The 24,574-nt window shown below is 40.7% G+C and overlaps 2 protein-coding genes and 1 long non-coding RNA gene across 3 annotated transcripts in view; 1 reads left to right on the top strand and 2 right to left on the bottom strand.

Moving 5' to 3' along the window:
* LOC309703992 overlaps positions 1 to 24,574 on the top strand; it is a 444,269-nt gene that overhangs the window by 170,821 nt on the left and 248,874 nt on the right. The gene's annotated exons all lie outside the window — the stretch shown is intronic.
* LOC309698355 (uncharacterized protein) lies at positions 60 to 16,084 on the bottom strand. The gene is made up of 13 exons (XM_082520734.1): positions 15,992 to 16,084; positions 15,118 to 15,701; positions 14,913 to 15,008; positions 14,571 to 14,804; positions 14,230 to 14,377; positions 12,668 to 12,694; positions 12,034 to 12,564; positions 3,415 to 3,992; positions 3,145 to 3,240; positions 2,439 to 2,672; positions 2,161 to 2,308; positions 2,051 to 2,077; positions 60 to 1,960 (listed from the first exon to the last, which is right to left on the bottom strand). The coding sequence occupies exons 2-13, from the start codon at positions 15,694 to 15,696 to the stop codon at positions 1,410 to 1,412; spliced, it is 3,249 nt and encodes a 1,082-aa protein (XP_082376860.1). The 5' UTR covers positions 15,697 to 15,701; positions 15,992 to 16,084; the 3' UTR covers positions 60 to 1,409.
* Positions 5,554 to 12,021, bottom strand: LOC309703983 (E3 ubiquitin-protein ligase TRIM47-like). Its single transcript, XM_082528935.1, has 4 exons — positions 10,981 to 12,021; positions 7,094 to 7,701; positions 6,363 to 6,590; positions 5,554 to 6,264 (listed from the first exon to the last, which is right to left on the bottom strand). The coding sequence occupies exons 2-4, from the start codon at positions 7,607 to 7,609 to the stop codon at positions 6,241 to 6,243; spliced, it is 768 nt and encodes a 255-aa protein (XP_082385061.1). The 5' UTR covers positions 7,610 to 7,701; positions 10,981 to 12,021; the 3' UTR covers positions 5,554 to 6,240.

The following is a 24,574-nucleotide window of genomic DNA, read 5'->3' as shown; positions in this document are numbered from 1 at the left end:
TGCATATTTTCACAACACACAAACATGGTCACATGATGAATAAAAAAGGAGAGACAAAGTTATATTTTCAAACAGGGATTTTATTCATTACATGCTGTTTGACATTGCCTGACAACACTGAATGTCATTCATTTAGCCTGAAATCTGACTACTTTTCTGGAAGCAAGGCAAAATAAGGAAAGGAAAGCAGTTTACATTTTTATGTTGTTTTCAGATGATGCATCGCTCTGTACACTGAGGCTTTTAGGAAACCTTGAAACTGTAAAAGTGTACATTTGATATTTGTGTGTACTTTTTATGGGACAGTGGTGACACAGCTAATTATGGACCTTGACTCAGTTACAAGAACTGTCTGTGCTCAGTCACCGCTTTGCCATAAAAAAATACAGACTAGTTTGCAATGTGAAAAACTTCAAAATAAAATTTAACACAATACAAGTCTGTGCTAAAGAACAGCCACAAAACACCCCAAAATAATTAAGTGGGATACATAACTAAAAAACTGGGAATATAATTAAAGTATATGTTTTGAAAGCCCCTTATAACACAATATTTTATTGCTGATCTTTATTGCCCATACATTCACTTAAACACAGACTGTTGTTGCTGTTGCAGCTGATCAAGCTAGAGGTAGGTTGTGTTCAAGACTGCAACAAATCATTATAAGTTAATCTGCTAACTTCATTTTCAACTGATCAGCTATCTGTTTATAAACAAATCTAAAGCTAAATCTATTAAATGTTCAGGATTGTTCTAAGAAAAAATAACTTTCTGGATTAAATTGTGTAAGCAATTTAATTGTTTCATCTTTGGATATGTTATCGAATAACCTTTCGTAAAAAACAATACAGAAGTAACTACTAAGCAACTGTCACAATGTTGAGTGCGAGTACGTGTAGTTTTTAATAGTGTCTGATTCACAAAGTTCTAGGATCCATTTGGTCCTCCAACATGGTGTAAAAAGAAAATCACACACACTCTTCTTACTAACCACAGTATTTTAAGCTTCGTCTAAATTACAGTTAGGTCAAGAGTTTGTGTTCTGGCTCAGGTTGTAAGTCTTGACTGGTTCACATGTTGAATAGCAGTGTGAGCACACTGTAGCAGCATTGTTTTGTGTTATGATTCTGATTATCTCAATTAGTAAATTGGACCAAACCAGAGGTTACAAAGACTGCTTTAAAGGCTTTTGAGTAATAAAGCAAATAACGGAGAAAAGATAAACGGTCAGTATTTGCTTTACTATCATTGGTCTGTGACTAGCTGCTAAACGTAAAGATATATATGAAAAAAAAAAGTCTAAGGTAAATGAAATGCCTGATAATTCCCATTTTCCTGTATCGGAAAAAAGAAAAACAGGAAGGTTGTGGACCAACAAACTTTAGTATATTGTAGTTAAAATGCATTTCTTAAGACTCCATTGGTATCTCTCTACAAATAATCAAAGGCTCAGAGTTTTTCTCTTCTTGTTTCACGTGTGGGCTGAAATATGGGTAAAGCTCAGCTTTGAATGAACACTCAGTGAACGAGTAGATGTGGGACTTAGCCTTCACATCGTAGAAGGAGACGAGATCTTCCTCGTAGTCCACAAACACTCCCACCTTCTCAGGTTTCTCTTTTAGGTGAATACGAACTGGCGGTGCTGTGAGGGCTGCATACTTTTCTTCTTCATAATGTACAATAACCCAGTACCCATTATCTGGGCTGAGTTTGAGCTTCCCTTTGCGGTTTGCATCGCCTCTTACTAGGCCTATATCCCACCCCGTCTTGTTGTTGACCTCCACCTCCCAGTAAGACTTCCCAGAGAATAAGGTATTTTGCCCCACAACGCTGCCAAAAATATCAAATCTTTCAGAGAAACGAGGTAGTTCCTGATTCTCTCCTCCATCTTTCACTTCCTTCCTATCTTCAGACAACACGAGGCGTTGGTGTGCAGAATCTGGATCCAGTTTTACATCCACTGTAAAATTAAAAACATGTACGGTAAAAGAAAGTCTTTATTTTAAACAAGTCACAGTTTCTAAGAGAGCAAATAATATGAACCACATACCTGAAAACTTTGGGATTCTCATCAGTTCTGTGACGAGAAGAAAAGTTTTAGATTGATTAAGTCAACATTTTCACTTTTAGTTTTCACTGCTCTTAACTAGCTGCTCTTACCAATGAGAGTTAGTTTATCCATTTCTTGCTGAATTTTTTCCAGCATTTTTGTTGTGATTTTCCTGATGGTGCCAAAGGACAGCGATGTGTCCAGCTTTACCTCATCCCAGTTTATAATGTCTCCCGTGTCTGTAAGAGATGGGTACTTCTGCAAAACAGAAATACAACCCAACAGTTTGATAGTAGTGCTGAACAAAATGTCAGTAGCTAATCAGATATGTTTAGCCTTCAGACTGATTATGAATGTGCCACATATATCATCCCAAAGTTTTCTCTACCTGCAGGAAAAGGATGTGGTCCTCGAGAACAGAAATGTTATCTAGTTCAGAGATGGCCTTTCCAAGTTTCTTGATCTCTGCTTCCAACTCATGTTTAAGGCCATTTGCTTCTTTTTCCAACACCTGCCTCCTGTTATCTATTGGCTTAAGGGCTCTGGCACGGGCTTCTTCCACAATGTCCATCACAGCGTTGAACACATTGTCAATATCGCACCACTCATTTTCCAGCTGGTCCTGAAAATGGAATGAAACAGGAATGTCTATTTGACTGTTCACCTCTTTTTTCTGTATTACATAGAGTCCCACACAACTTTTTGACTGGTTTAGTTAGGGAAGGTAATCTGAGAAAGGTTCAGCATTCAGTCAGTTACCATAAACACAATTTTTATCTTTGAAAAAACAAACTGACATGGTAGATTTTCACTTTGACTCGTCTGATAGCAGCTGGATAGTGTAGTGGTAAGACTACACACATTCGGAGTGAGTGTCACAAGTTTGATTCCCACATGGTATCCAGTAAGGGTCCTGCCTAGACCCCCCATGCTAAAACCAAGCCCTGGAATGGCACAGCTATGTCTGCAGCCTGTCCGCAGCTCGGACTCAAGAATTTCACTACATGTTGTACTGTGTATAATTATGTATGTGACAAATAAAGGTTTGTTGTTTGATTGACTTTTCTCTCCAAGTCAGTTTACTTGCTGCTTACCTTGCAGCTCTTGAAAGCTTCATCAATCTCAGCAGTCTTTGTTTTTCTCTTGTCAATGTTCTCATTTAACTCTGTCTTGGTGTTGTCAAGTTCAGACTGTAGGAGAAACATAAAACAATACTTTAAAAATGTATTTTTTCCACGTGTACTCATTTTTTGTGCACTTGAAAATTCTTTCACATGCCACAATATAGTAAGTATAGTAAGTAAAATATATACAATGCTGTCAAGACTCAAAACACATATTCAGAGGTTGTTATGGTAACTTACCCTTTTCTTCTTCCATTCATCTTCAGTTGAGACAACCTCCTCCTGACCTTCCATGCAGAGAACACAAATGCATGCCTGCCGCTCCCTGCTGTACAGCTCCAAGGGGCGTCCATGCTTCAAGCAGGCCCTCGCATCCAAATTCTCCACCGGCTCCACCAACTTGTGGCCCTTCAACCTTTCTGTTGACAAATGATTGTCCAGGTGAACTGAACAATACGATGCAAGACACACAAGGCAGGACTTCTTGGCCTTCAGCTTTTTGTCACTGCAAACATCACAGGCCACCTCCCCTGCAGCTCCAGTGTATTCTTCATCGTTGTCTTCCTGCTGCATCTCTTTCATTTGTTTTACAATGTCTCTCAGGACTATGTTAACATCAGGGATCCTGCTTATATAATTCTTGCATAGTGGGCACCCTCTGTCACCGATATTACAGCTTCGGTCGAGACACAGCTTGCAGAATGAGTGACCACAAGCTGTAGTGACAGGATCCATAAATGTGTCCATGCAGATGGAGCAGTGGAGATGCTTCCCCAGCGAGCCGGACTCACTGGGTGATGCTGAAGTTGGGACCATATCTGCTTCAAGAGAGGACCACAAGGTTATTCACTAAGAAAAGTAACAGTGACTTTTATTTTGTCAAATAAATTTTCCTTGAAATTCTTGTTTTGGATTCAAATGTTAGAATATGCGTTTCGTGAGTTGTTCCTAACATAAAGGAAACTGTAACCTTGTAAGGGGTCATCGACTTCATAATGTCCTTTATTAAAGAAATAATAACGATAGTGGACAATATGTACCAGCTCCACCCACAAATCCCCGTACACTTCTATGTAAAATTGCTCAGCTTTGAAGCAAAAACTAAATTTTGGTGTATGCGGCTTAGGTAAACCTTCCTTGCAGCTTTAAAGCACTTGGTTGATATGACACTTTCTTAAATTACTTGAGGCTTAAAGCTATGCATTGCTCGGGGTGTGTCTATTTCCAACTAAGCCACATGATGTATAGTCGTCACCTAAACAAACTGAGCTAACTGAGCTGGACCTCCCAGCTCCCAGAATTAATTGTACTAACCATTCAAAGAGTTTGTGGTCACGATTTGATGTATGAAATTCTGCCATGTCATGTTAATTAGCACTACTTTCTGTGTCCATGTGAGACACATGGATTACCAAGCTTGCTAGCATTATCTGATGATTTAGCGCTCTAATCTCTAAACGTGTAAATACGGTCTCTTACGCAGAAGAAGGTGAGCTGAAACAAAGGCTTCAGAATCAGTTTACAAATCCACTTCTAGTTACTTCTAGTGGAAGTACGCCTAACAAAAAAAAAAAAAAAAAAAAGGAAGTACGCCTAACTGAACAAGATTGAGTTTATTGCTTATTAATTCCACTTTGTAATATCATTTAGTTAAAGTATTATGATTAATATTATTTACCAGGACTTACTTAAATTCAACAAAAGTTATTTGCTAATATTTAACATGTGTGCAGGTCAAAGTATTCACTTTATAGTTAATAAAGTCAGCAAACAGTCAAACTAAATAGAATTGCATACACTGTAATTTGTGGGCAATAAGTTGGATACAATGACGATTTATTCTCTGAAACTTTCTACTGGCCCCTCTTAAAAGTAAGAAGTAAAAACCACTGAATACTAGTGACACACCCTGTAAATAAGCCTCACAAATGGGAGTGTTGAAGATTGGAGGAGGAAACTCGACACCAAATATAAAGTACCGGTACACACTGTAAGTTTCTATTACAGTACAGTTGATCACACACATTTGATTTAAATCTATTGCTGTAAGCTAACTGTATATTACATGTAATATCTGTCATTTAACATCAGTCTTTTTATATGAAGTTCATGCAAAAAGTACAGTATTACCTTTCAGCTAATGAGATCTCAAAGGCATCTGTCTCCGTTTCCCTTTACTCCCGGTGTGTGTGTGAGTGTGTGTCCTTCCTTTTGGACTTCCTCCTAGAGTTTAAGTTTCATTTCTGTTCATACTCCCAACCGTTCACATTTTTTACTCCAGAGACGAGTTGGCATGCAAACGCATAAACAAATCATCTGTGTGCCTGCAGCAGGGCGTGTTGTGTGTGCTCAGCATGTTCATACAGATCAAGTATCCAGTTTCACAAGACCTTTTTATTGCACAGGACTTCGGTCGAAATACTGCCTATTGCTCATCATAAGTTTTATTTTACATACATTTTATTGGTTAATCAAAAAGGAAGACAAAAGCATTTTTGGCACTGAATAGCAGTTAATTGCATCACCCACCCAGTAATAAGTTACATTCATACAACCAAGTTCAACGTCCCTGAGGTTTCTAAACTTCACAGTTTCTTTAAACCCGTATAAACGATTCATTTTTTAAATATAAAAATATAAAATATAAAATTCAGTGCATACATTGGATTTCTGGCAGAGTGATACATGAGATCAATACCATTTACATTAAATGTATGACCACAGCCACCGGCAGCTTAGCTTAGTTTAGCTTAGCAACAGTTTAGCTTAGCTTGGCATTGGAAATCCTGGGAACTAGCTAGCTTTTCCTTTTAAAAGTATTATTGAGGTTCAAAAGTATAAATAGTTCAAGTTTGTGTTTCACTGTAGGCTAAAAGTCAGCTGGTTGTATCCTTACATTAAATGCAAAAATAATTGAGTGACACTTCTCATCTCTTTCTCATGAATCAGAGCATACTTTTCCTTGAAAGCTAACACACCCACCCAGCTGAGATTACATAATCATTTTATAGCTAAAAAACAAACAAACACATAAATAAAGATTTGATGATCAGCATGTTTCTTGAATCACAAAGCACCATGGAGAGATCTCTGCAGAGACAAGAGAGACACAACACTGAAATTAGTGTTGTGTTTTGTGTGCATGTGTTTAATGCTGCAGTTGGTGTTAAGTTTACCAGGAAGCAAACCTGTAAGAATAAGAGATCATCTTCAATCTTCAAGAGCTGTTCTAGCTCAGCATTTCTCCTCTGGAGCTCAACGATTTCATCTTCCAGCTGTTCGAGCTCTTTATTTGTTTGCCATTTCTCTTTTGGACTTTGTCCACTGAGATCTACAGTGAGTTTGATTTTCTCAGCTTCACTCACTCTATCTTGAACCTCTTGCTGAAGTTTCATCCTCCTTCGTTTTACAATAACCTGTGGGGAGACACTGCATTAGCACAGCTAAGCTGACAAACTGCAGGCCCACTTGTACCATGTTTTGTTAAATTAAGTCGTCGTATGGTCTCCTGAGCTTCTTCTGTATGTTGCAATCCTGTGCACCCCGTGATGACAGTTTCTTTTGCTTTGATGGATGACACAAAACAAAACTCCATCAAGAGCTTCAGTTCACTTTTTGATTACAAAAATCATCCAAATTTACAAAAGTAATCAAAAAGGGAATGAAAAGGCAAGAAATGGCTGCCAAGATGTAAGCTAATTCTTACTTTTGTTGTTTAATTTGTTAACAAATATAACTTACAAAACAGCTTTAACACTAATTGTCTGAGATTATTATGGGATAGCATGTGAATCCAACTGAGTGGCAAGTTTTTTAGTCTTTTTTTAAGCTGAAATTAGAGAATACTTATTACATTATTGCCAACAAAAATTATTTGTAACTACTTTTTCTAAAAAAGCTTTAGCAGAAATTTCTTTACCTTCTTCTTAAAGGCTTCCCGGCTAATAGAAATGATGTTGTGGCTCCAATGCTCTGTCTGTGCACACATAGCACAAATGCACGCCCGGTCACTCCTGCAGAACTTCTCCAACTTCTTCCCATGCAGTTTGCACACAGAATCCTCGAGGTTTTTTACCACACTGACCAGTAGATGGCGCCTAAGCTCTTCAGTCTGGTAATGTGCTTCCAGATGAGTGGTGCAGTAGGAAGCCATGCACATCAGGCAGGATTTGACTGCAGGACGTTTTGCTGAGCAGGAGTCACAGGGAACCTCTCCAGCTTTTAAAGGTTGAGGTGCTTTCACAGTATGTAGTGTCTGGTCTGTTTTGAGCTGTGGCCTGGTAGGAAACAAAGTCTTGCAAAGGGGGCACTGGCAGGCCTCGTTGATTTTCCAGTATTCTCCAATGCATCCCAAGCAGAAGACGTGTCCACAGGGGATGGACACGGGGCTTGCGAACTCATCCAGACAGATGCAGCAATTAGGAGGGTCTGACATCGCGTCTTAATATGCCTGTGCAAATACAAGCAACCTGCGGCCTGTTTCAGTTTGCTTTTTGCACAGGTGATGATTTGTTTGAAGCAGTACGTCTGACAAGAAAAGAGAGGTTTTATTAGCACACATTCAACATCGTTCTTCACAAAGCTTGACATATCAGAAGGAAACTACACAATTACACACTGCACAGAAAACAGCTTCTGGTTTAAAGCTGTCCAGAGCTACTGTCATTACGAAGACTGTCCACTTTTTGTGCAAAATACCATAATACATATACCTGTTTGTGACTGACTTTGGCCCTGCAACCCTGATAACAATAACTGAAGGAGAATGGATGGATGGACATAACCATACTGATTGCTTGAGCCATCGATGCCCATCAATGGACTGGTGTATCACTGACTATATGGAAATGAACAGTTCACCAGGCTTCAGTCTTTATTGCTTTGGTTATTCATTAGAATTACTTTAATAGCTAAATATGGCAACAGATGCCAAACAAACACTTTTTCTCCTCATGTTTCGTATCACTTGGCAGGATCAAACAGTAGCTGGCATTTGAATAACACTTACTCCATCTTTGTATAAACTGCTTTGTGTTTCCTTACTGGGAGGATTAATGTTAAGATCACATGAATAGAATAATGTTTTTACAGGCTTCTCTACTTAAGTACAATACAGAAAACTGGTTGGCTTTAGCAAACATCCATTCTCTTCAACTTATCCATACCTTTGTCTGGAGCCTATCCCAGCTACCAGAGGGTGAGAGGCAGGGTACACCCTGGACAGTTGCCAATCTGACGCTGAGCTTACACACAGAAACAGGTAACCATAAACACTTATAAGCCATTTAGAATCACCAGTTAACCTAACCCCACTAACCGCATGGTTTTGAACCCACAGACACATTGCAGTCTAACTCTGGACCTTCTTGCTTTGAGGCAACAGAGATCATCACTGCTCCACAGGTGCTGCCCAACTTTAGTAAACACATTAATAAAAAGTAACATGTAGTGCAGTGCAAATATCTTAAGCCATTCCTAATTTCTTTGGATGCAACAGTTTGCTGAAACGTGTGCAAGCATTCATGTAAGGCAAAAAGATTTTTTTGTTTTTTTTGTTTTGCCTCTTCCGTTTGGTTCTTTACCCATCAGAAATACTGTCAGAAGGCCAAGAAAGACGCCCAAGAAAAAAAAAGGGAAAACAAGGTGAAAAAGAGAGCAATATAATAAACGCAACACCATCGCATTAATCTAGCTAAGTGTAAATAACACTAGATACTAAGTATTAAATGTTATTGTGTAGCACGCAAGATTGACAGCGCACAATGTGCTTTGAGGTAGAAGCCAAGAAAGGGGTAGTTTGTGTCTGTGAACAGTGAACACCCATGTGTACACCTGTGTGGATGAGCATTCTTGTATTCAAAAGGTTTATTCATGTAACGATCTGCTAGGGGGTGGAGCCATAGCCCCATCCCACAGGGCATTAACCAGGCATGGAGGAGATCCAGGCCCCAAACATCCAGAGGCCCCCAGAGTGCGAGAGTCTAAGAAGGACCATCGGAGGGGCAACCGTGACACCCTGCTGGGAAGAGCTGAGGAGAGCCCCAGACGAGGGGTCACCTAGCAACCACGGAGCAGAGGCCAGAGGTTTGGGTGGATCAAAATGGTACCTTTCTTCATCCATGATTCCATCAATGTTCACAAGATCTCCAACACCACTGGCTAAAATGCAGCACTAAACCATGACAGAGCCACCACCTTGTTTTACAGATGTCTTCAGACTCTCGCTGTTGTACCTCTCTCTCGGCCTTCTCCCTGAAAACTGACAATGATTTGAACCGAAAGTTTTGGATTCATCGCTCCATCAGTCCTGATTTTCTGTTGCCAAATCTCACTTAATTTGGTATACCTCAGCCTTCTTCACGGCCGCCCTTCCAATGAGATCATTTCTGTTGAGGCTTCAGTGAACAAGAGATGTATCAACTAAAGGGCCAGATGCTTCTCTCAGGTCCTGCGTCAGGTATTTTCTGGATTTCTTTTCCTATTTCTAAAGGAGTTCTAGATACTGTTCATCTGCTGGAGATAGTTTTTTTGCACACCATGCCAAAATATGCCAAGTTTTGACCGTTGTAAAATTAGATTTTTGCACCAATAATGTGATTACCATATTGCTTTATCTTTGGCATTTTTAAGAGATTTGTTTAGTGACAGGGCGACAGTAACAAAGTGCCCAAAGATATGATTTAAAATGAGATCTTTACAAAGATGTTATGTGTAGACACAAGACTGGTTCATTCCTTGAGTTACGTTTCTGATTGAATAAATGATAGGTCAGTTAAGTGGCTTGACAAAACGACTACTTCCTGTAAAAATAGTCAGGTATGAAGACTGGATTGAACATGAGTGAAAAGCAGCCAGTGTCCAAATAAAAACCTAAAAGATCTTTAGACAACTATTGCTCAAAATCACTCTGAAGTAAGGCTGGCTCTTTGGAAGTAATATATTTAAAAAAGGTTTGTTGGCACAAAACATTTGCACAGTATTAAATAAACGACTTCAGTTTGGAGGTCAGTCAAATATCGCACAAAAATCGATCTGAAATGTTATAATGAAACACTGTTCATGAAACAAAGTCTGATAACTTTAATATAAAGACAAAAACAAACATTACCATTACCAGCATTTTGTCACTGATACAACAAACAGCAATGTGGAAAAGAAAAACCAAATATGTATATAAGGCAGTTCAAGAGAGCAGTAAGAATATTACTCACATGTAACCATATGAGGTAATGAATGAGTTTATAGGCTCAAGAGCAAAGGTATGTCCAGTCAATCAAACTGTTGATCAGACTTGTGTGCAACACCATATTTGTTCTGAAGTGGCATGCCACCGTAACAGTTTGTTCAAAAATTCATGCAAAACTGGATTTTCCTGCTTTCATACGAGCATATCTGCACTAGAGGGGGAAAAGGTTCCTGCTCATTGATACTGAGAGTGAAAGAATTCTGAGTGTACGTCACAAAACATCTGTACTACATCAGAGCCATGCAGGAATCTTGAAGTTTTGCGTATCCTCCAGCCACTCAGCACTGAGTATTCTCTATGAACGTAACAGCATTAATGGCTACATTTGTCACAGTGACACAGCCATCAAACTAAACTTATTTTAGATTGTGGCTTTTCACTCCTGAGCCTGAGAGTAATACGCATAACATGAAAATGACTCATTCACCGCTCACACGAACTATGAACAATGTAAACAAGTTCAACTCAGCTGTGTACCTCCACAGAAATCTCATGTAATGGTCAAAAGCTGTCTTCAAAATACCAGAAAGAAAAGAAATAATTCATAAAAAAATACTTACAATTATTTTCTAACTGCCAGCTTGTGTATCCTCAGGCACTAACAGCAATGAGCTACACTCTGCTCACTTGGTTCTCCTGACATAGAGATAGACACACCCACCACTGCTAGGAAAGGGGCTGGCCGTTCTAGACAGCATACACCCATAAACTCGGGCCCTGTTAATAAAGCTCAAACCCTGACGAAAAAAGCCCCAAATAATTAAACATATCAGAGTTAAATAAACGTGTTTCTTTCCTGCCTGAGTTACTTAATAATTTGTAAGGTACTGCAAATAATAATATCTTTATATTTTAAGTTGTTTGCCTTCATTTTAAATGGGTTATAGCTATTTATCACTGTTTTCTCCTTACTTATATAAGATTATGCCAAAGTTGCTTGGTATGTTAAAAACTGAGACTGTTTAGAATTTGTTATTACATCTATACATTGAAAAAAAACTGCAGAAAAAGAACATTTAAAGTAAATATCTAAAAAAAGAAAAGGCAAGACCTTTCTCTATTAAACAAACCTCCTAGCCATTCCCATGAGTTTACGAGGTTAACTTAATGCACCATAAAGTTGCTGTTTTTACAGAAGCAGCTGTGGTGACTACCATACATGGTGCTGTACTCCGGAGATCCTACGTCAAAGATTTTGACCCCACTCGAGTAAAGCTAAATAAACAGGATGCGTAATAACAAAAAATTGATTCAAGTCTTTCAAGTTTCCTTAAATGAAAGCTCTGAAACAGACAGAGGATGGAACTAACACTACATAATACTGATTAGTTTGTTATATACTGTGCACGCACTCTACAAGCGCATATTTAAAACATCATTTGCATGGTTCATAGTCTGGAATTCTGAACAATTTGTACGTGGTATTTTTATCTGTGTCATAGTTTATCACAATGTAAAAGAAGGCAACAGGAACAACAGTCGATGTTAATTATTAACCTTAAATTGGTCATTTCCGAATACGTTTTATTGATGTTCAGATTGCGCAGCACTCTGAGTTCTAAACTTTGATCTTATTATTCATTTATCATTTTGATTGTTGAAGGAAGTGAATTAGAAATAAAGACAATCCTTAATAAGCAAAGGCTCAGATTTCTTTGCCCTACTGTGTAGATAAAAGTATGGAAATAGTTTCTCTGTGAAAGACTCTCCTGTGAAAGAGTAAATATGCAAGTTCTCGTTCACGTCAAAAAATGAGACTCTGCCTTCTTCATAGTCCAGGTACACTCCTATTAACCTTGGCCTAGGGAAAAGGCAGAGAACTGTGGAGGGTGCTGAGTGAACTTTATAGTCCAAAAACCTTTTTCCTATGGCAAAGAATCCATTTTCTCTTTTCAAAAAAACCCTTCCTGATCTGTTTACAGTTTCCTTGGCAACACCCACATCCCAGTTGTTTCTCAGGCCCACTTGGACTTCCCAGTAGTGTCGGCCAGAGGTGAAGCCCTTCGTCCCAAACACCATGGGACAGTCAAACCTCCCAAACTCATCAGACGAGGGGCTTGCTGCTCTGAAGTACTTCAGACGTTTCCCAGATTCAGTCACCACAAGGCCCTCGCCGGCAGTGGAAGGGTTAAAGGCGACTGATTCTTAAAGTAAAAAAGACATATGGTCAGTTACATATATATATTAATAGTTATGTTGAGCTTTTATATCTTGGAAAGTAAACTAAATATAAATCTATGAACTCACCTTTATATTGCCTCATCCTGGTCAGTTCTGAGAGGAAAAAACATCACAGTGAGGCAAACCTTAAGTGTAAAACACGTGTGGTGTTTCAAATCACATACTTGTACTGTGAGATTTGCATCAACAAATTAAAAGAAAACTCTTCTTCAATGGCAGCCAAGAATATGAATATACAGACAATTCTATGGGTGGTGTAACTTGTGACAAATCAATGACATGCTAGTGTGAACGCAGGATAACAACTACAACTACGTGCGGTAGCATGAGCAGATATCGCCGTGTTAGTGTTGTTCCTGGATTAAAACTAAAGAGTTTTGCATTGTAGAAACACCATCACACTAAACACCAGACTCTAACCCTAACCGTAACCCCTGTCACCCTAACCTTACTGTGATATCCCAGCAATGTGATTGGTCACTTGGAGCATTGAATCTGGACCAACATTAGTTTTAATGATCCAAGAACAAAACCAACACAGAGATATCAGATGCAACACAGGTAATACTGGGATTAAATGAGATAAACTCTTCTTTATTTATCCCACAGTTAGCGAATAGCTGTTTCACTTGCCTAAACATAAAGATGTGGAGTACTCATAACTATGTAAATGTAATCTGGCAATTTCATCACATTTGCTGAGTTGAGCGTTTTGACCATTGCCGTCTTGCTGTTTTGAAAGAGGTTGTCACAGTTGAAGGTTGGATCGAACTGAGAAGTCAACGGACAGTGAATGCTTAAAGAGTAACTTCCTGTCAGTCAAAAAGGTCACCTCTTTAAAATTTATGTATTTAATAAAATGTAAATGTAGAGACTAAGACTATAAAAGTCTTTAGGAAAAGCTTTACAAAGGTCATTCATCTTGTACGAGGTCATGTTTCCATAAATGTCAAGTGAACTTTTTGTAACCAGACAAATTCGCCCTCTGCTGGCCATTTAAAAAAAAAAGGAACTTCTGCTTTGGCTGTTTAGTTTCATGTCATTTCTTCTAAATAATCCCACGCATCTATTCATTTCCTGCCATTTATCCAGTTCAGGCTCACTAGAGTCAATCTGAGCTGTAATGGGGCTGGAGCACGACCTATACAATTGTTCATTCACACCTACAGCCAATTACCAGTTAACCCTAATGCTGTGGGAGGAAGCTGGACTACACAGAGTAAACCGGCACAGGCACAGTGAGAATATGCAGGCGTCACACAGAAAGACACCAGCCAGTGGATTAGAAGACAAGACCTTCTTGCTGCCCTGAAATTATTTATCCCTCTTATGAAGAGTTTTCACTCAGCTGGCGGAAGCTATATTGTCCATGCAGATGGCACTGACCAAGAGCAGCATATTTTTCCAGGCACTGACGTTAAATGTGCTGTGGTGTCGTTTCGTGTTTGCACACACTGAATTGTCGGCTTCACAGCAGAAGAATTGACTTTTGTATGTGCACAGCAGCCTCCACGACAATCAGTCAAATGCCGTGATCATCATTTTAATATGCTACGTTAACGTGTACAAACAGAAGTATCCAAACTAGAGAAATCCTCACACATAAAACAAACGCTGCAGATATTTACCTGCTTTTGTGAGAGTTTTCAGTTCAGTTTTGAAAGTGTGCACAAGATGAGCCATGGCTCTCCTTGCCGTCTGCACACACAAGTCTGAGTAAACCTTGATCTTGGACCAATCCTTGGAGGCGGAAATATTGCTCAGAGCCTTCAAAGTCTGAAATGATTCATAAGGACATGATAGTGAGTAGCAGCTATTTTCAGTTGGATCTTTTTTTGGATTGGGGCAGGGGTGAGTGAGGAAAAGATACAAAGCGATGGATAAAAGATGGAGAAATTTGTTGCACCTGGCTTTAAAAGAGATATATTTTATTATAAGATGCTTATAGGTCATAGTCTGTACAACTTACCTGTAAGAGCCACAGGTGGTCCTCATTTTGTGAAAGCTCGTCCAGCTCTGAGTGTTTTCTCTGCAGTTCTGCGATTTCGTCGTGCAACTCCTGAATTACCGCTTCGTCTTTCTCTTGTGACTTTCTGAGCTTGATTTGAATGTTTGATCGTAGTTTAGCCTGCATCTCTTCTACTTGGTTTATCAGATTACTGAATAGTGTATTGTTCTCCTCAATCTCTTGGTCTGCTTTTACCTGCAGGAGAAAGAAAAGGGCTCCATTGGTAAACATGTAGGTGTGCACTGAACACTGTAAAGCTTAATGTGACAAATTTTACATTTGGAAATTTGCCTCAATACTCACCTTCCGCAGTTCGGAGCCCTCATTAAATTCCTTTATCTTTTCCATCCTCTCCTCAATCATCAGTTTGATCTTTGCTTTTTGAGACTCAATATTTTCCTGAAATGTACAATTTTAAGCAATTAAATTGGGTGAAGTGGTCATTTTCAAGGATCCGCGTTCTCATTTTAACAAAAATGTAACAAAATAAAATTCAGCATCGTCTTACTCTCTGCTGAGCCCCTTCTTCTTCAACAGGTACTGTCTCATGGTCTTTGTGGTCTGTCTCACTGCACAGCAGACAGATGCACACCTGATCATCTCTGCAGAAAAACTCCATTATCCTCTCGTGCCTCCTGCACATCCTCTCCTCCAGATTCTCCACTGGCTCGATCAGCTTGTGTCTCATTAAAGAGGGAACTCTCTGGTGAGGCTCCAGATGGGCTTCGCAGTACGACGTCTGACACACCAGGCAAGACTTCAAGGCTTTGAACTGTAAATCAGTGCACACGTCGCACGCCACTTTCCCCGGTGCATCCATGTCTTCAAGCGTCTCCACCTTCCTCTTCTTGATTTGGCCTGAAATCTCTGCGATGACGGTGTTTGTGGAGAACTCGGGCCTCACATAGAATCTTTTACTGCACGTTGGACAGTGGCATAACTCACTTCTGTCCCAGTGCTGAGTGAGGCAGGTCCTGCAAAAGTTGTGACCGCAAGGTGTAGTGACCGGGTCACTGAAGACGTTCAGGCAGATCGTACAGACGAAATGATCCTCTGGCAATGAAGCGAGGAAACCAAAAGCTGACATGATCTCTGTAGATGAAAATATCATTGATATGCTTTACATTTCTGTTCTTTCAGGCTTTTTATATCATATGAAATATGATATAAAGGGAAAAAAATAGCTAAATAGATAGAAATAGATTTGGCACTAAGTGTGTGTTTTGGCTGTTTCCAGTGAGAGCCCTGACACACCCAATGAGTCATAATCATATCAATCTCTTTCCTTGTTTTAATTTTGGATCACATACTTACAGTTATGCATTTACAGTAGAAGCAAAAACAAAAGAAAAACAGCTCAATTTCATTTTAACTTGACTCACCTTATTTCTAGTAACTCGGTAATTCCAACAGACTAAACTCCACGTTTGCATGCAGATATAAAACCTGCTGCAAACAATTCACCACTCGTCTCTCACACGGGAAGTAATATGAGTGAACCTTGAAGAACCGGGGAAGCTCCAGTCACTTCAGTGGGCGTGGTCAAACTACATCATTTGGCTGAAATGAAACTTAATGCTGTAGCAGGAAAATAGCATCATGTGGGCATATCTGAAAAAAAACCAAACATTTATTGGTGTAAACATTTCTCCCAAAGCATGTTCGCAAGATCAGTCACTGTAAAAAGCAGCATGCAATCATGAATTCAGATTAAAACAAACCACAATCTCTTCTTTTTTTTTAACATGATGCATTTAAAATGAATGTCTCATTTGTGTTATACATTTTATATTTTGCCAAAACCCATATGAGAAGCTCAATACTACTCTGGTGGACTGACTGTGGTGGATTGGAATCCATCTGGCTGCTATTTTTGCAGATTAAACCTAAATATTGTTTTAGGTCAATTCAAATTTTTAAAAGCATTCAACTTCAACTTTATTGGATTTTTTCTCTTTTTTGGCAAACAAATCATACTTCATATCAAAGAGTTGGAGGTAGTGTGCAATCATAACTTCATAATAATGCAAAAAGTACAATTACAGTTATTTATCATATGCCGACTATTATTAAACGAGTCAATATCAATGGGTATTTATCCCTAAGGAGAAGAACTCATCCATTAGCCAGTTTTGCCAGATCAGTCTGCTGAACGTAGAAGGAAACATCTTCTTCAGCGCCGTGGCCCAAAGGCTATCTGCTTTCCTGCAAAGAAACAACTATATTGACACATCAGTGCAGAAGGCCAACATCCGGGCCTTCTCAAGATATCTAAAGCATGCCAGCATCGTCTGGCACCAAATTCAAACTGCCAAGAAAGACCCTCATGTGGTGTTTTTAGAACTTGCCAATGCCTTTGGGTCAGTTCCGCACGAGATCTTGTGGATGGCCTTCAACTATTTCAGCGTACCAAACCACATCACAGGACTGGTCAAGACCTACTTTCAGGATCTACAGTTTTGTGTGACAGCTGAGAGCATCACCACAGCTTGGCAGCACCTGGAAATTGGTGTAATGGCAAGCTGCACGATTTCCCCTCTGGCATTTATCATGGCAATGGAGTTGGTCATGTGGGCATCCCGGTGGGTAGTGGGAGGTGAGAGACTCAGGAGTGTCCGTCTTCCTCCTATTAGGGTCTACATGGATGACATGACCATAATTACAACAACTAAACTATGTGCTAGGCGATTGCTACAGAAGCTCCAGGAAAACATAGAATGGGCAAGGATGGAGTTTAAGCCGAGTAAATCTCGCAGCATCTCCATCATAAAGGGAAAACCGACAGCCGAGCAATTCTATATCAGTGAAGAACCAATTCCAACAGTCTTAGAGAAGCCCATAAAGAGCCTGTGACGGTAATATAATGCAGACCTCAACGATACGTGGCAACTAGAACAATTAAGGGAGAACCTGGCTGATGACCTCAAGTGGATTAACAACACTGCACTCCCAGAGAAACTTAAGCTCTGGTGCTTCCAGTTTGGGTTATTACCCAGACTACTGTGGCCATTGACAATCTACGAGGTCTCACTCAATCATGCCAATTGACTAGAGAGGCTAGTGAGCTCCTACGTTAAGAAGTGGCTCTGACTTCCCAAGTGCCTCAGCAGCGTTGGACTCTACAGCGACGGGATACTGTCATTGCCTATCCCTAGCCTGGTTGAGGAGTTTAAATGTGCAAAAGTGAGGCTGCCTTTCCTCATAACAGCCATCCCTCAAGAGTCTCTCCATCTAAAGCAATGCATTATCAGGGACTGTAACATCTAGTCCTTACACCCCTAATCTTGATTTAATGATAATGATCTTAATTTAATTTAACTACTTATTTTTCTGCTGTATACTTTTTTTTTTTTTTTGCCTGTCCCGTTTGGCTCTTTTGCCATCAGAATTATTGTCTAAAGGTGCCCAACGGATTTACTTTACCAAATACACCATCCCAGCCTTGCTGTAATGGTCTATTTCATTCATCTTTTATTGTTTATTTTGTTTTATTTTCACTTGCTAATTATGGGACAGACTTGACTGGGAAAAAGAAAGGGGAGAAAAAAGAGGGAAAGAAAAACAGTGGGGAAGAGGGACGGTGATAAAGGGCAAAAAACAAAAAAAAAATACATAATAAGCAGACAAAAAATGCATATATCAATCACCTGGATCACCTGTTGAGAAAGAAAAAAGAAAACAAGCAGAAGAAAAAAAGAGCAACATAATAAAGAACATCACGATGATCTATGGGAATATAACAGTAAATACTAAATATTAAACATTATTGTGCAGCACGTAAGATCGACAGCGCACAGTGTGCTTTGAGGTAGGAGCCAAAAAGGGTGTAGTTTGTGTGCGTGAGCACCCGTGTGTACACCTGTGAGCATGGACGCGCTTGTTTTTAAAAGGTTCCTTCATGTAATGATCTGCTAGAGGGTGTGGGGGGGCCACAGCCCCGTCCTCCGGGGCATGAAGCAGGTATGGAGGAGATCAAAACTCCAGACATCCAGAGGCCCCCAGAACACAAGAGACCAAGGAAGACCAACAGAGGGGCAGCCGCGCCACTGTCCCTGAGGAGAGTCCCAGATAAACATTTAGATGTCAAGTTAAACGGGATAAAAGGGGGTGTTTTACTGTTATTTTAGCATCAGCATTATTATTGCACCAGAATCATATAATAAGCATTGCATTAAACATTTATTGAAGCTTTTGACATTGTCCTAACATTTGTGTTCCAGTGATTGTTATAATCGCAGGTTAATCTTCTATTCTTAATCGTATATTCACAGGTGTCAGGATAATCATATGATCTTCTATTGCAGGTGTAACCATGATCATTTTTATACATATTGCAGTTTGTTGCTCATTATAGAGTTGTGCTCAAGTTAATAAGGGTTAAAAGCTACAGTCAATGCGATGTTTGGCTGATCTATGGTGTGGAGTGACTTTGAGCATAGAAGGCCGCACGCGCTTACATAACACTGATATCATGGTATTCTTTGTGATCTTTTATTCAATTATATCTTTAAGTTAAGTTTTAAGTAGTGGTAGTTGATTAAATGACATTCTTTTAAGATTATATACTTGAGTCAGAGCATTACACGCAGATCAACTTAACAACCTGGGAGACCTTGTAGCTGCAATATTGTGTCTCCATAAGGGACAGTAGGCGGAAGCAAACACATGATTTCTTGGGGGGCAAATGTGAGGATTAAAAATGGCTAATTTGTTTTTGATGTCTCTTCTTAATATGAGTGGTTTTAGTAATTTTCAGACACACCTTGCAAATGTACTTATAATGAGTTGGCACTCGGCCTTTTGAAGGTCATAAGCTTCGTTCGGCGTGATGGTCCGGACTGATAAAGTGTAGGAAAATGCCTTGAGTGCAGAGGGCATAATGCAAACACGCTTACACACACATAGGATATGATTAGAATAAGTCCCTGGGACATTCTGAATATTCTAAGCCAATTTTGAATCACTAGAAGGTCAGTAGATAACAACATTAGATTATTAGGGTTAGGAAGAGAGGTGTTTTGGTTTTCTGTCTCTTACAGAGAAAGGAACAGACACCAGATGAGGTCACAGAGATACGAGGATCCTTCGCAGCAGAGATAGACACAGTGACTGCCGAGACACCAACTGGGTCCAAGTGTCATGGCGTTTGGACTCCAGCTAGTCACTCCAAAAGGATGGATCCCATAAACACAGCAATAACCATGAAGGGGTTGGCGGAAATCCAGGAACACCAGACCAACGAGGTTCGAGAGGCTCTTGGGCAAAAGGGGGACGCGTTCCTGATCTTTTTCTGGAGGACACACAGGACCCGAGGATACACAGATCGTTGTTTGAAATCGGGGCAGAATAATCCCCTGATCTGTGCCACGACTGAAGGGTTGTCTAACCCCTGAGGTTGAAGAAAGAAGAGCAGAGGATCACCCAACTGGACGACACTGGTAGCTGCAGCAATAAAATAAAGGCTAAAAGCTCCTTGGACAGAGGTTCTAGTCTGAGTACGTCTGAAGGGTATAAGGTAGCACCAAATAAAGCTGTGGGAGAACTGGGGAGTGTCATATGTACCTGATATTGTTGTAATAATAGTTTGTCTTGCACCTGAACTGCGCAAACACAGAGGTCATCTCACGTATGGTTCGCCCATCAGGGGGACAAAGGACCTCAGGAGTGAGAAGAAATGAACCCGGCCACAATGGATTATAGGGTGTTGGTGAGCTCATTATTCTAACGAGCTCATCAGGGGGAGTGTTAAATTATAATATTATTTTATGCCATGTTATACCCCTAATTAAAGATTGTGAATTATTATGTAGTTTTAGTTTGCATTATTCTCCTGAATTAGAAGAAGCTGATAACTATTGCATTAGTTAAACTGATTTGCATTACATTAGACTGCTGATTTATTGTGGATGAATGATATTGTTTTATGATGTTATAAGAAATACTATTTGCAGAAAGTCATCGCCTTATTTGTCTGATTAGAAGAGAACAGAGCATACTGGAGTTTTCTGCCCCATCTCAGCAGGAGCAGATAAATAGGGAGCCAAGGTCGTAGCTTAGGCGCCGTGTGAGAGAAAAGCATGTGAATGTTTAGGCTTTTATGATAAGGTGGGAGAACCAGAGGCTATAAGAGTTTGATTAATGCTCCACCATTTTGAGATCTGAGGCTGTCTGCATACAGTGTCCATCTCCCACGCGTGTGACTATTAAAATCATCGTTTGACTCAACCCGGCCGGACCAGTGTTGTTATTGTGGTTTTTTCTCTTGTCTCCATCCCCAATTTTGAACTCGTAACAGGGCTCACTCAGCAGCCGCGGAGCAGAAGCCAGGGGGGGTTGCAGTGACGTGCCCGGGAGCTCCGCCGGCAGCCAGCTGTGCCTGAGTGACCGAGCCCCAGGCCAAGAGGCCGAGGGCACCCCACCCCCGAAGTGGCCCGAGCGAGCCCCAGGCTCCAGGCCCCGACAAGCAGCCACCAGGAGTGAGCCGGTGTGTACCTGGACCCCCATCTCCGGACACAAAGAACCACCAACGCATCGATGTCTGAGGGAGTCCGCCACTGGCAGGTGAAGTGGTGGTGGGGGGAGATAGGCCTCCAAACCTTGGAGGGCCTGAGATGTGCCCAGAGAGGTGGCGTCTGATACCCAACCTGACATATAGACACAGACATACAGGCACACACAGACACAAACATACATTCCCACCCTCATGCTCTCATATGCACTTACTCCACACTCAACCAACGTGGAGACAGACATAAAGAGACGCTGTACACACAATCACACTCCCCAAGCGTACTCTACGAACCGGGTCCAGGTACCCTTGCCCCTGGTGGGGGAAACTGCACTCAGACCCTTTTCCCTGAGAAGCAGACCGCCCCGACTCCACAGCAGCAGGGAGGCCCCACATTCCAGACCCCAATCGGACGGCCAACTCCTCCTCCTTGCCCCCCGCTCCAACAGGCCGCAGAGAACGGGGGTGTGTGAAAACGCCAAACCTCCCTCCGCCCGCTCATATGTAGTGTTGATACATGTGTGTTCTAAGGTGCATTTAAAACCCAGGAGGGCATGGAGCTACCTGCCAGAGAGCAGCAGGTAAGCGCATAGTCCCTCCTGCTAGCCCTCAATATCTACGTGTATTTAAAATTGAGAGGTGGGCAACGACGCCAAGGGTGAGGTGTACGCCCTGATGGTCTTTTGGATACCGTGTAGCGTGCCCACCCCAAGATCCTATATGTATGTGTAATGAGAGTGTAGGGCTTTGTGATATAACCAACATTTCTATCTATCGCCCCGATAATGATATAAATCACAAAAATGTAACATTTTCTGTAAATTCTGTGACTCTCGGGCAGCTCGACTTGCGTGAAGTGTTTCCAGCTGCGCGTCATGTAGCTGGAGTCGAGTGTTTTAGCCGATGCATGAAACGATACATTTTTAGACATAAAGTTGTAACAGCCGCCGTTTTCTTTGTGAGTATTTATTACACAGGGTGCTGCGGGGAAAAGCTTGTTCTAACATTTGAGTCTAAGGTTTATTTTAGCGGGGGAGCTACTGAGGTCAGCTCCCCCGCTGACCCCAGTAGGCACCCCCATACTCCGCAACCCGCCAGGGAAAGGGGGCCCAGGCCCATCCGGACCGGGGCCCAGTTCAGCAGCGCCGCCTGTCCACACAGAGCCCAGGACAGTCCACCCGACCCCACCAAAGAGAAAACTGCACCCACCCTGTCATCCACTCATCTTCCAGACTACACAAGACAATAGACGCCCAGGCTGAGATCTTCTTCCACCTCTCCTATATCTCCCCCTCCTGCAGAGTGAGTTCCTGAAGAGAGGAGACCTCCTGCAAGATGTAACAGCCTCCCCCACCAGTTGAAGAGCCCCCCTAGGTGGCTCGATGAGCTGGCGGCACCTTGCGCCAGGGCTGTGCCCCCATACACCCACCCGCCCACAACCCCGGCAACACACCAACCAGGACCCAGGCCCAGCCAGGGCCCCAGCCCAGAGACGGAGCACCCCCAGAACCTCACGCCCCTCCCGGCTTTCTGCTCTATGCTTATCTGAGGGCAAATATATGCAGTTCATGAAATTGTTACCATCAACAATTTTATTCAAATATTTTTGTGAGTCAAAGTGCCCAAAGATACTATTTAAAATGAGATCTTCGCTAAGATGTTAGGTGTAGAGACAAGACTAGTTCCTTCTTTAAGTTACGTTTCTGGTTGAATTATTGTTAAGTGGTTTGACAAGAGAAAAAAAAAAACACATACCAACACAACACACTCCTGTGAAACTAGTCAGGTATAAAGACTGAACTGAACACAAGTGAAAAGCAGCCAGTGTCCAAATAAACACGTAAAAGCTCTTTTGACAACTAATGGTCAAAATTACTCTGAAGTAAGGCTGGCTGTTTGGAAGAAATTTTTTTGTTGGCTCAAAACATTTGCAGTGCTAAATAAACTTCCATTTGGAAAATCACACAAAAATTGAGCTGAATGTTTATAATGAAACACTGTTCATGAAACAAAGTCTGATAACTTTAATGTAGAGACAAGAAAAAACAAAAACGCCAAAACCCAACACCACCGAACATTACCATCACCAGCATTTTGTCACCGACACAACAAACAGCAATGTGGAAACGAAAAACCAAAATATGTATATATGGCAGTTCAAGACAGCAGTGAATAGCGTATTTACACTCGCATGAAAATATATGTGGCAGTCAATGAGTTTATAGGATCAAGAACAAATATATTTCCAGTCAAACTGTTGATCAGACCGGTGTTTTCCCAATCAAAACCAGGTTTGTTCTGATGTAGTATACTACTGTAACACTTTGTTCAAAAATTAATTATACATGTTACGTATCTGTGTCAGTATCTATCACCATGTTTATTTAAAAAAAACAAAACAATTATTAATCTTAAATTGTGCATTTCCAAGTGTTTTTTGATGTTCAGATTGTGCAGCACTCATCTGAGTTCTAAACTTTGATCTTATTATTCATTTAGATTGTTGAAGGAAGTGAATTAGAATTAAAGACTCTCCTGTGAAAGAGTAAATATGCAAGTTCTCATTCACGTCAAAAAAGGAGACTCTGCCTTCTTCATAGTCCAGGTACACTCCTATTAACCTTGGCCTAGGGAAAAGGTAGAGAACTGTGGAGGGTGTGGCGTGAACTTTATAGTCCAAAAACCTTTTTCCTGTGGCAAAGAATCCATTTTCTCTTTTCAAAAAAGAAAAAAAAAGAAAAAAGAAAAAGAAAAAAAAAGAAAAAAAAACCTTCCTGATCTGTTTACACTTTCCTTGGCAACACCCACATCCCAGCCATTTGTCAGGGCCACTTGGACTTCCCAGTAGTGTCGGCCAGAGGTGAAGCTCTCTGTCCCAAACACCATGGGACAGTCAAACCTCCTAGAGTCAGACGAGAGGCTTGCTGCTCTGGAGTACTTCAGACGTTTCCCAGATTCTGTCACCACAAGGCCCTAACTGGCAGTGGAAGGGTTAAAGGTGACTGATTCTTAATTGAGAAAAGAAAAATGGACAGTTTAAAAGAACATGTATGCACATTTTTTAACAGTTAAGTTGAGTTGAGTTATTTTGTCTTGTCAAGATTTATTAAAATCAAATATAAATCTATGATCTCACTTTATATTGCCTCATTGTGGCCAGTTCTAAGAGGAGAAAACATAAGCAAGCAAAACTTTAGTGTAAAGCGTGTGGTGTTTTACATGGCACACTTATTCTTAGATTTGCATCTGTTGGCCTTCTTTCTTGGCCTTTAGCAATCAGAATAATTGTCTGAAGTACCGAACAGGACGGGAAGAAAAAAGAAATCTTTGTTTTATTTGTTGATGCAAAACTTTCAATGGAAGCCAACAATATGAATATGCAGACGACTGCATGACTGGGGTGATTCATGCCAAGTCAGTCATAGTTGTTCAAACTAGCTTATTTGCAGTTGCATGA

The sequence above is a fragment of the Aulonocara stuartgranti genome, assembly GCF_965226115.1.
Source record: "Aulonocara stuartgranti genome assembly, chromosome: 3".
In the NCBI taxonomy this organism is placed as follows: domain Eukaryota; kingdom Metazoa; phylum Chordata; class Actinopteri; order Cichliformes; family Cichlidae; genus Aulonocara; species Aulonocara stuartgranti.
The sequence above is the reverse complement of the archived record's forward strand: the minus strand, read 5'-3'. Positions and strand labels throughout refer to the sequence as shown.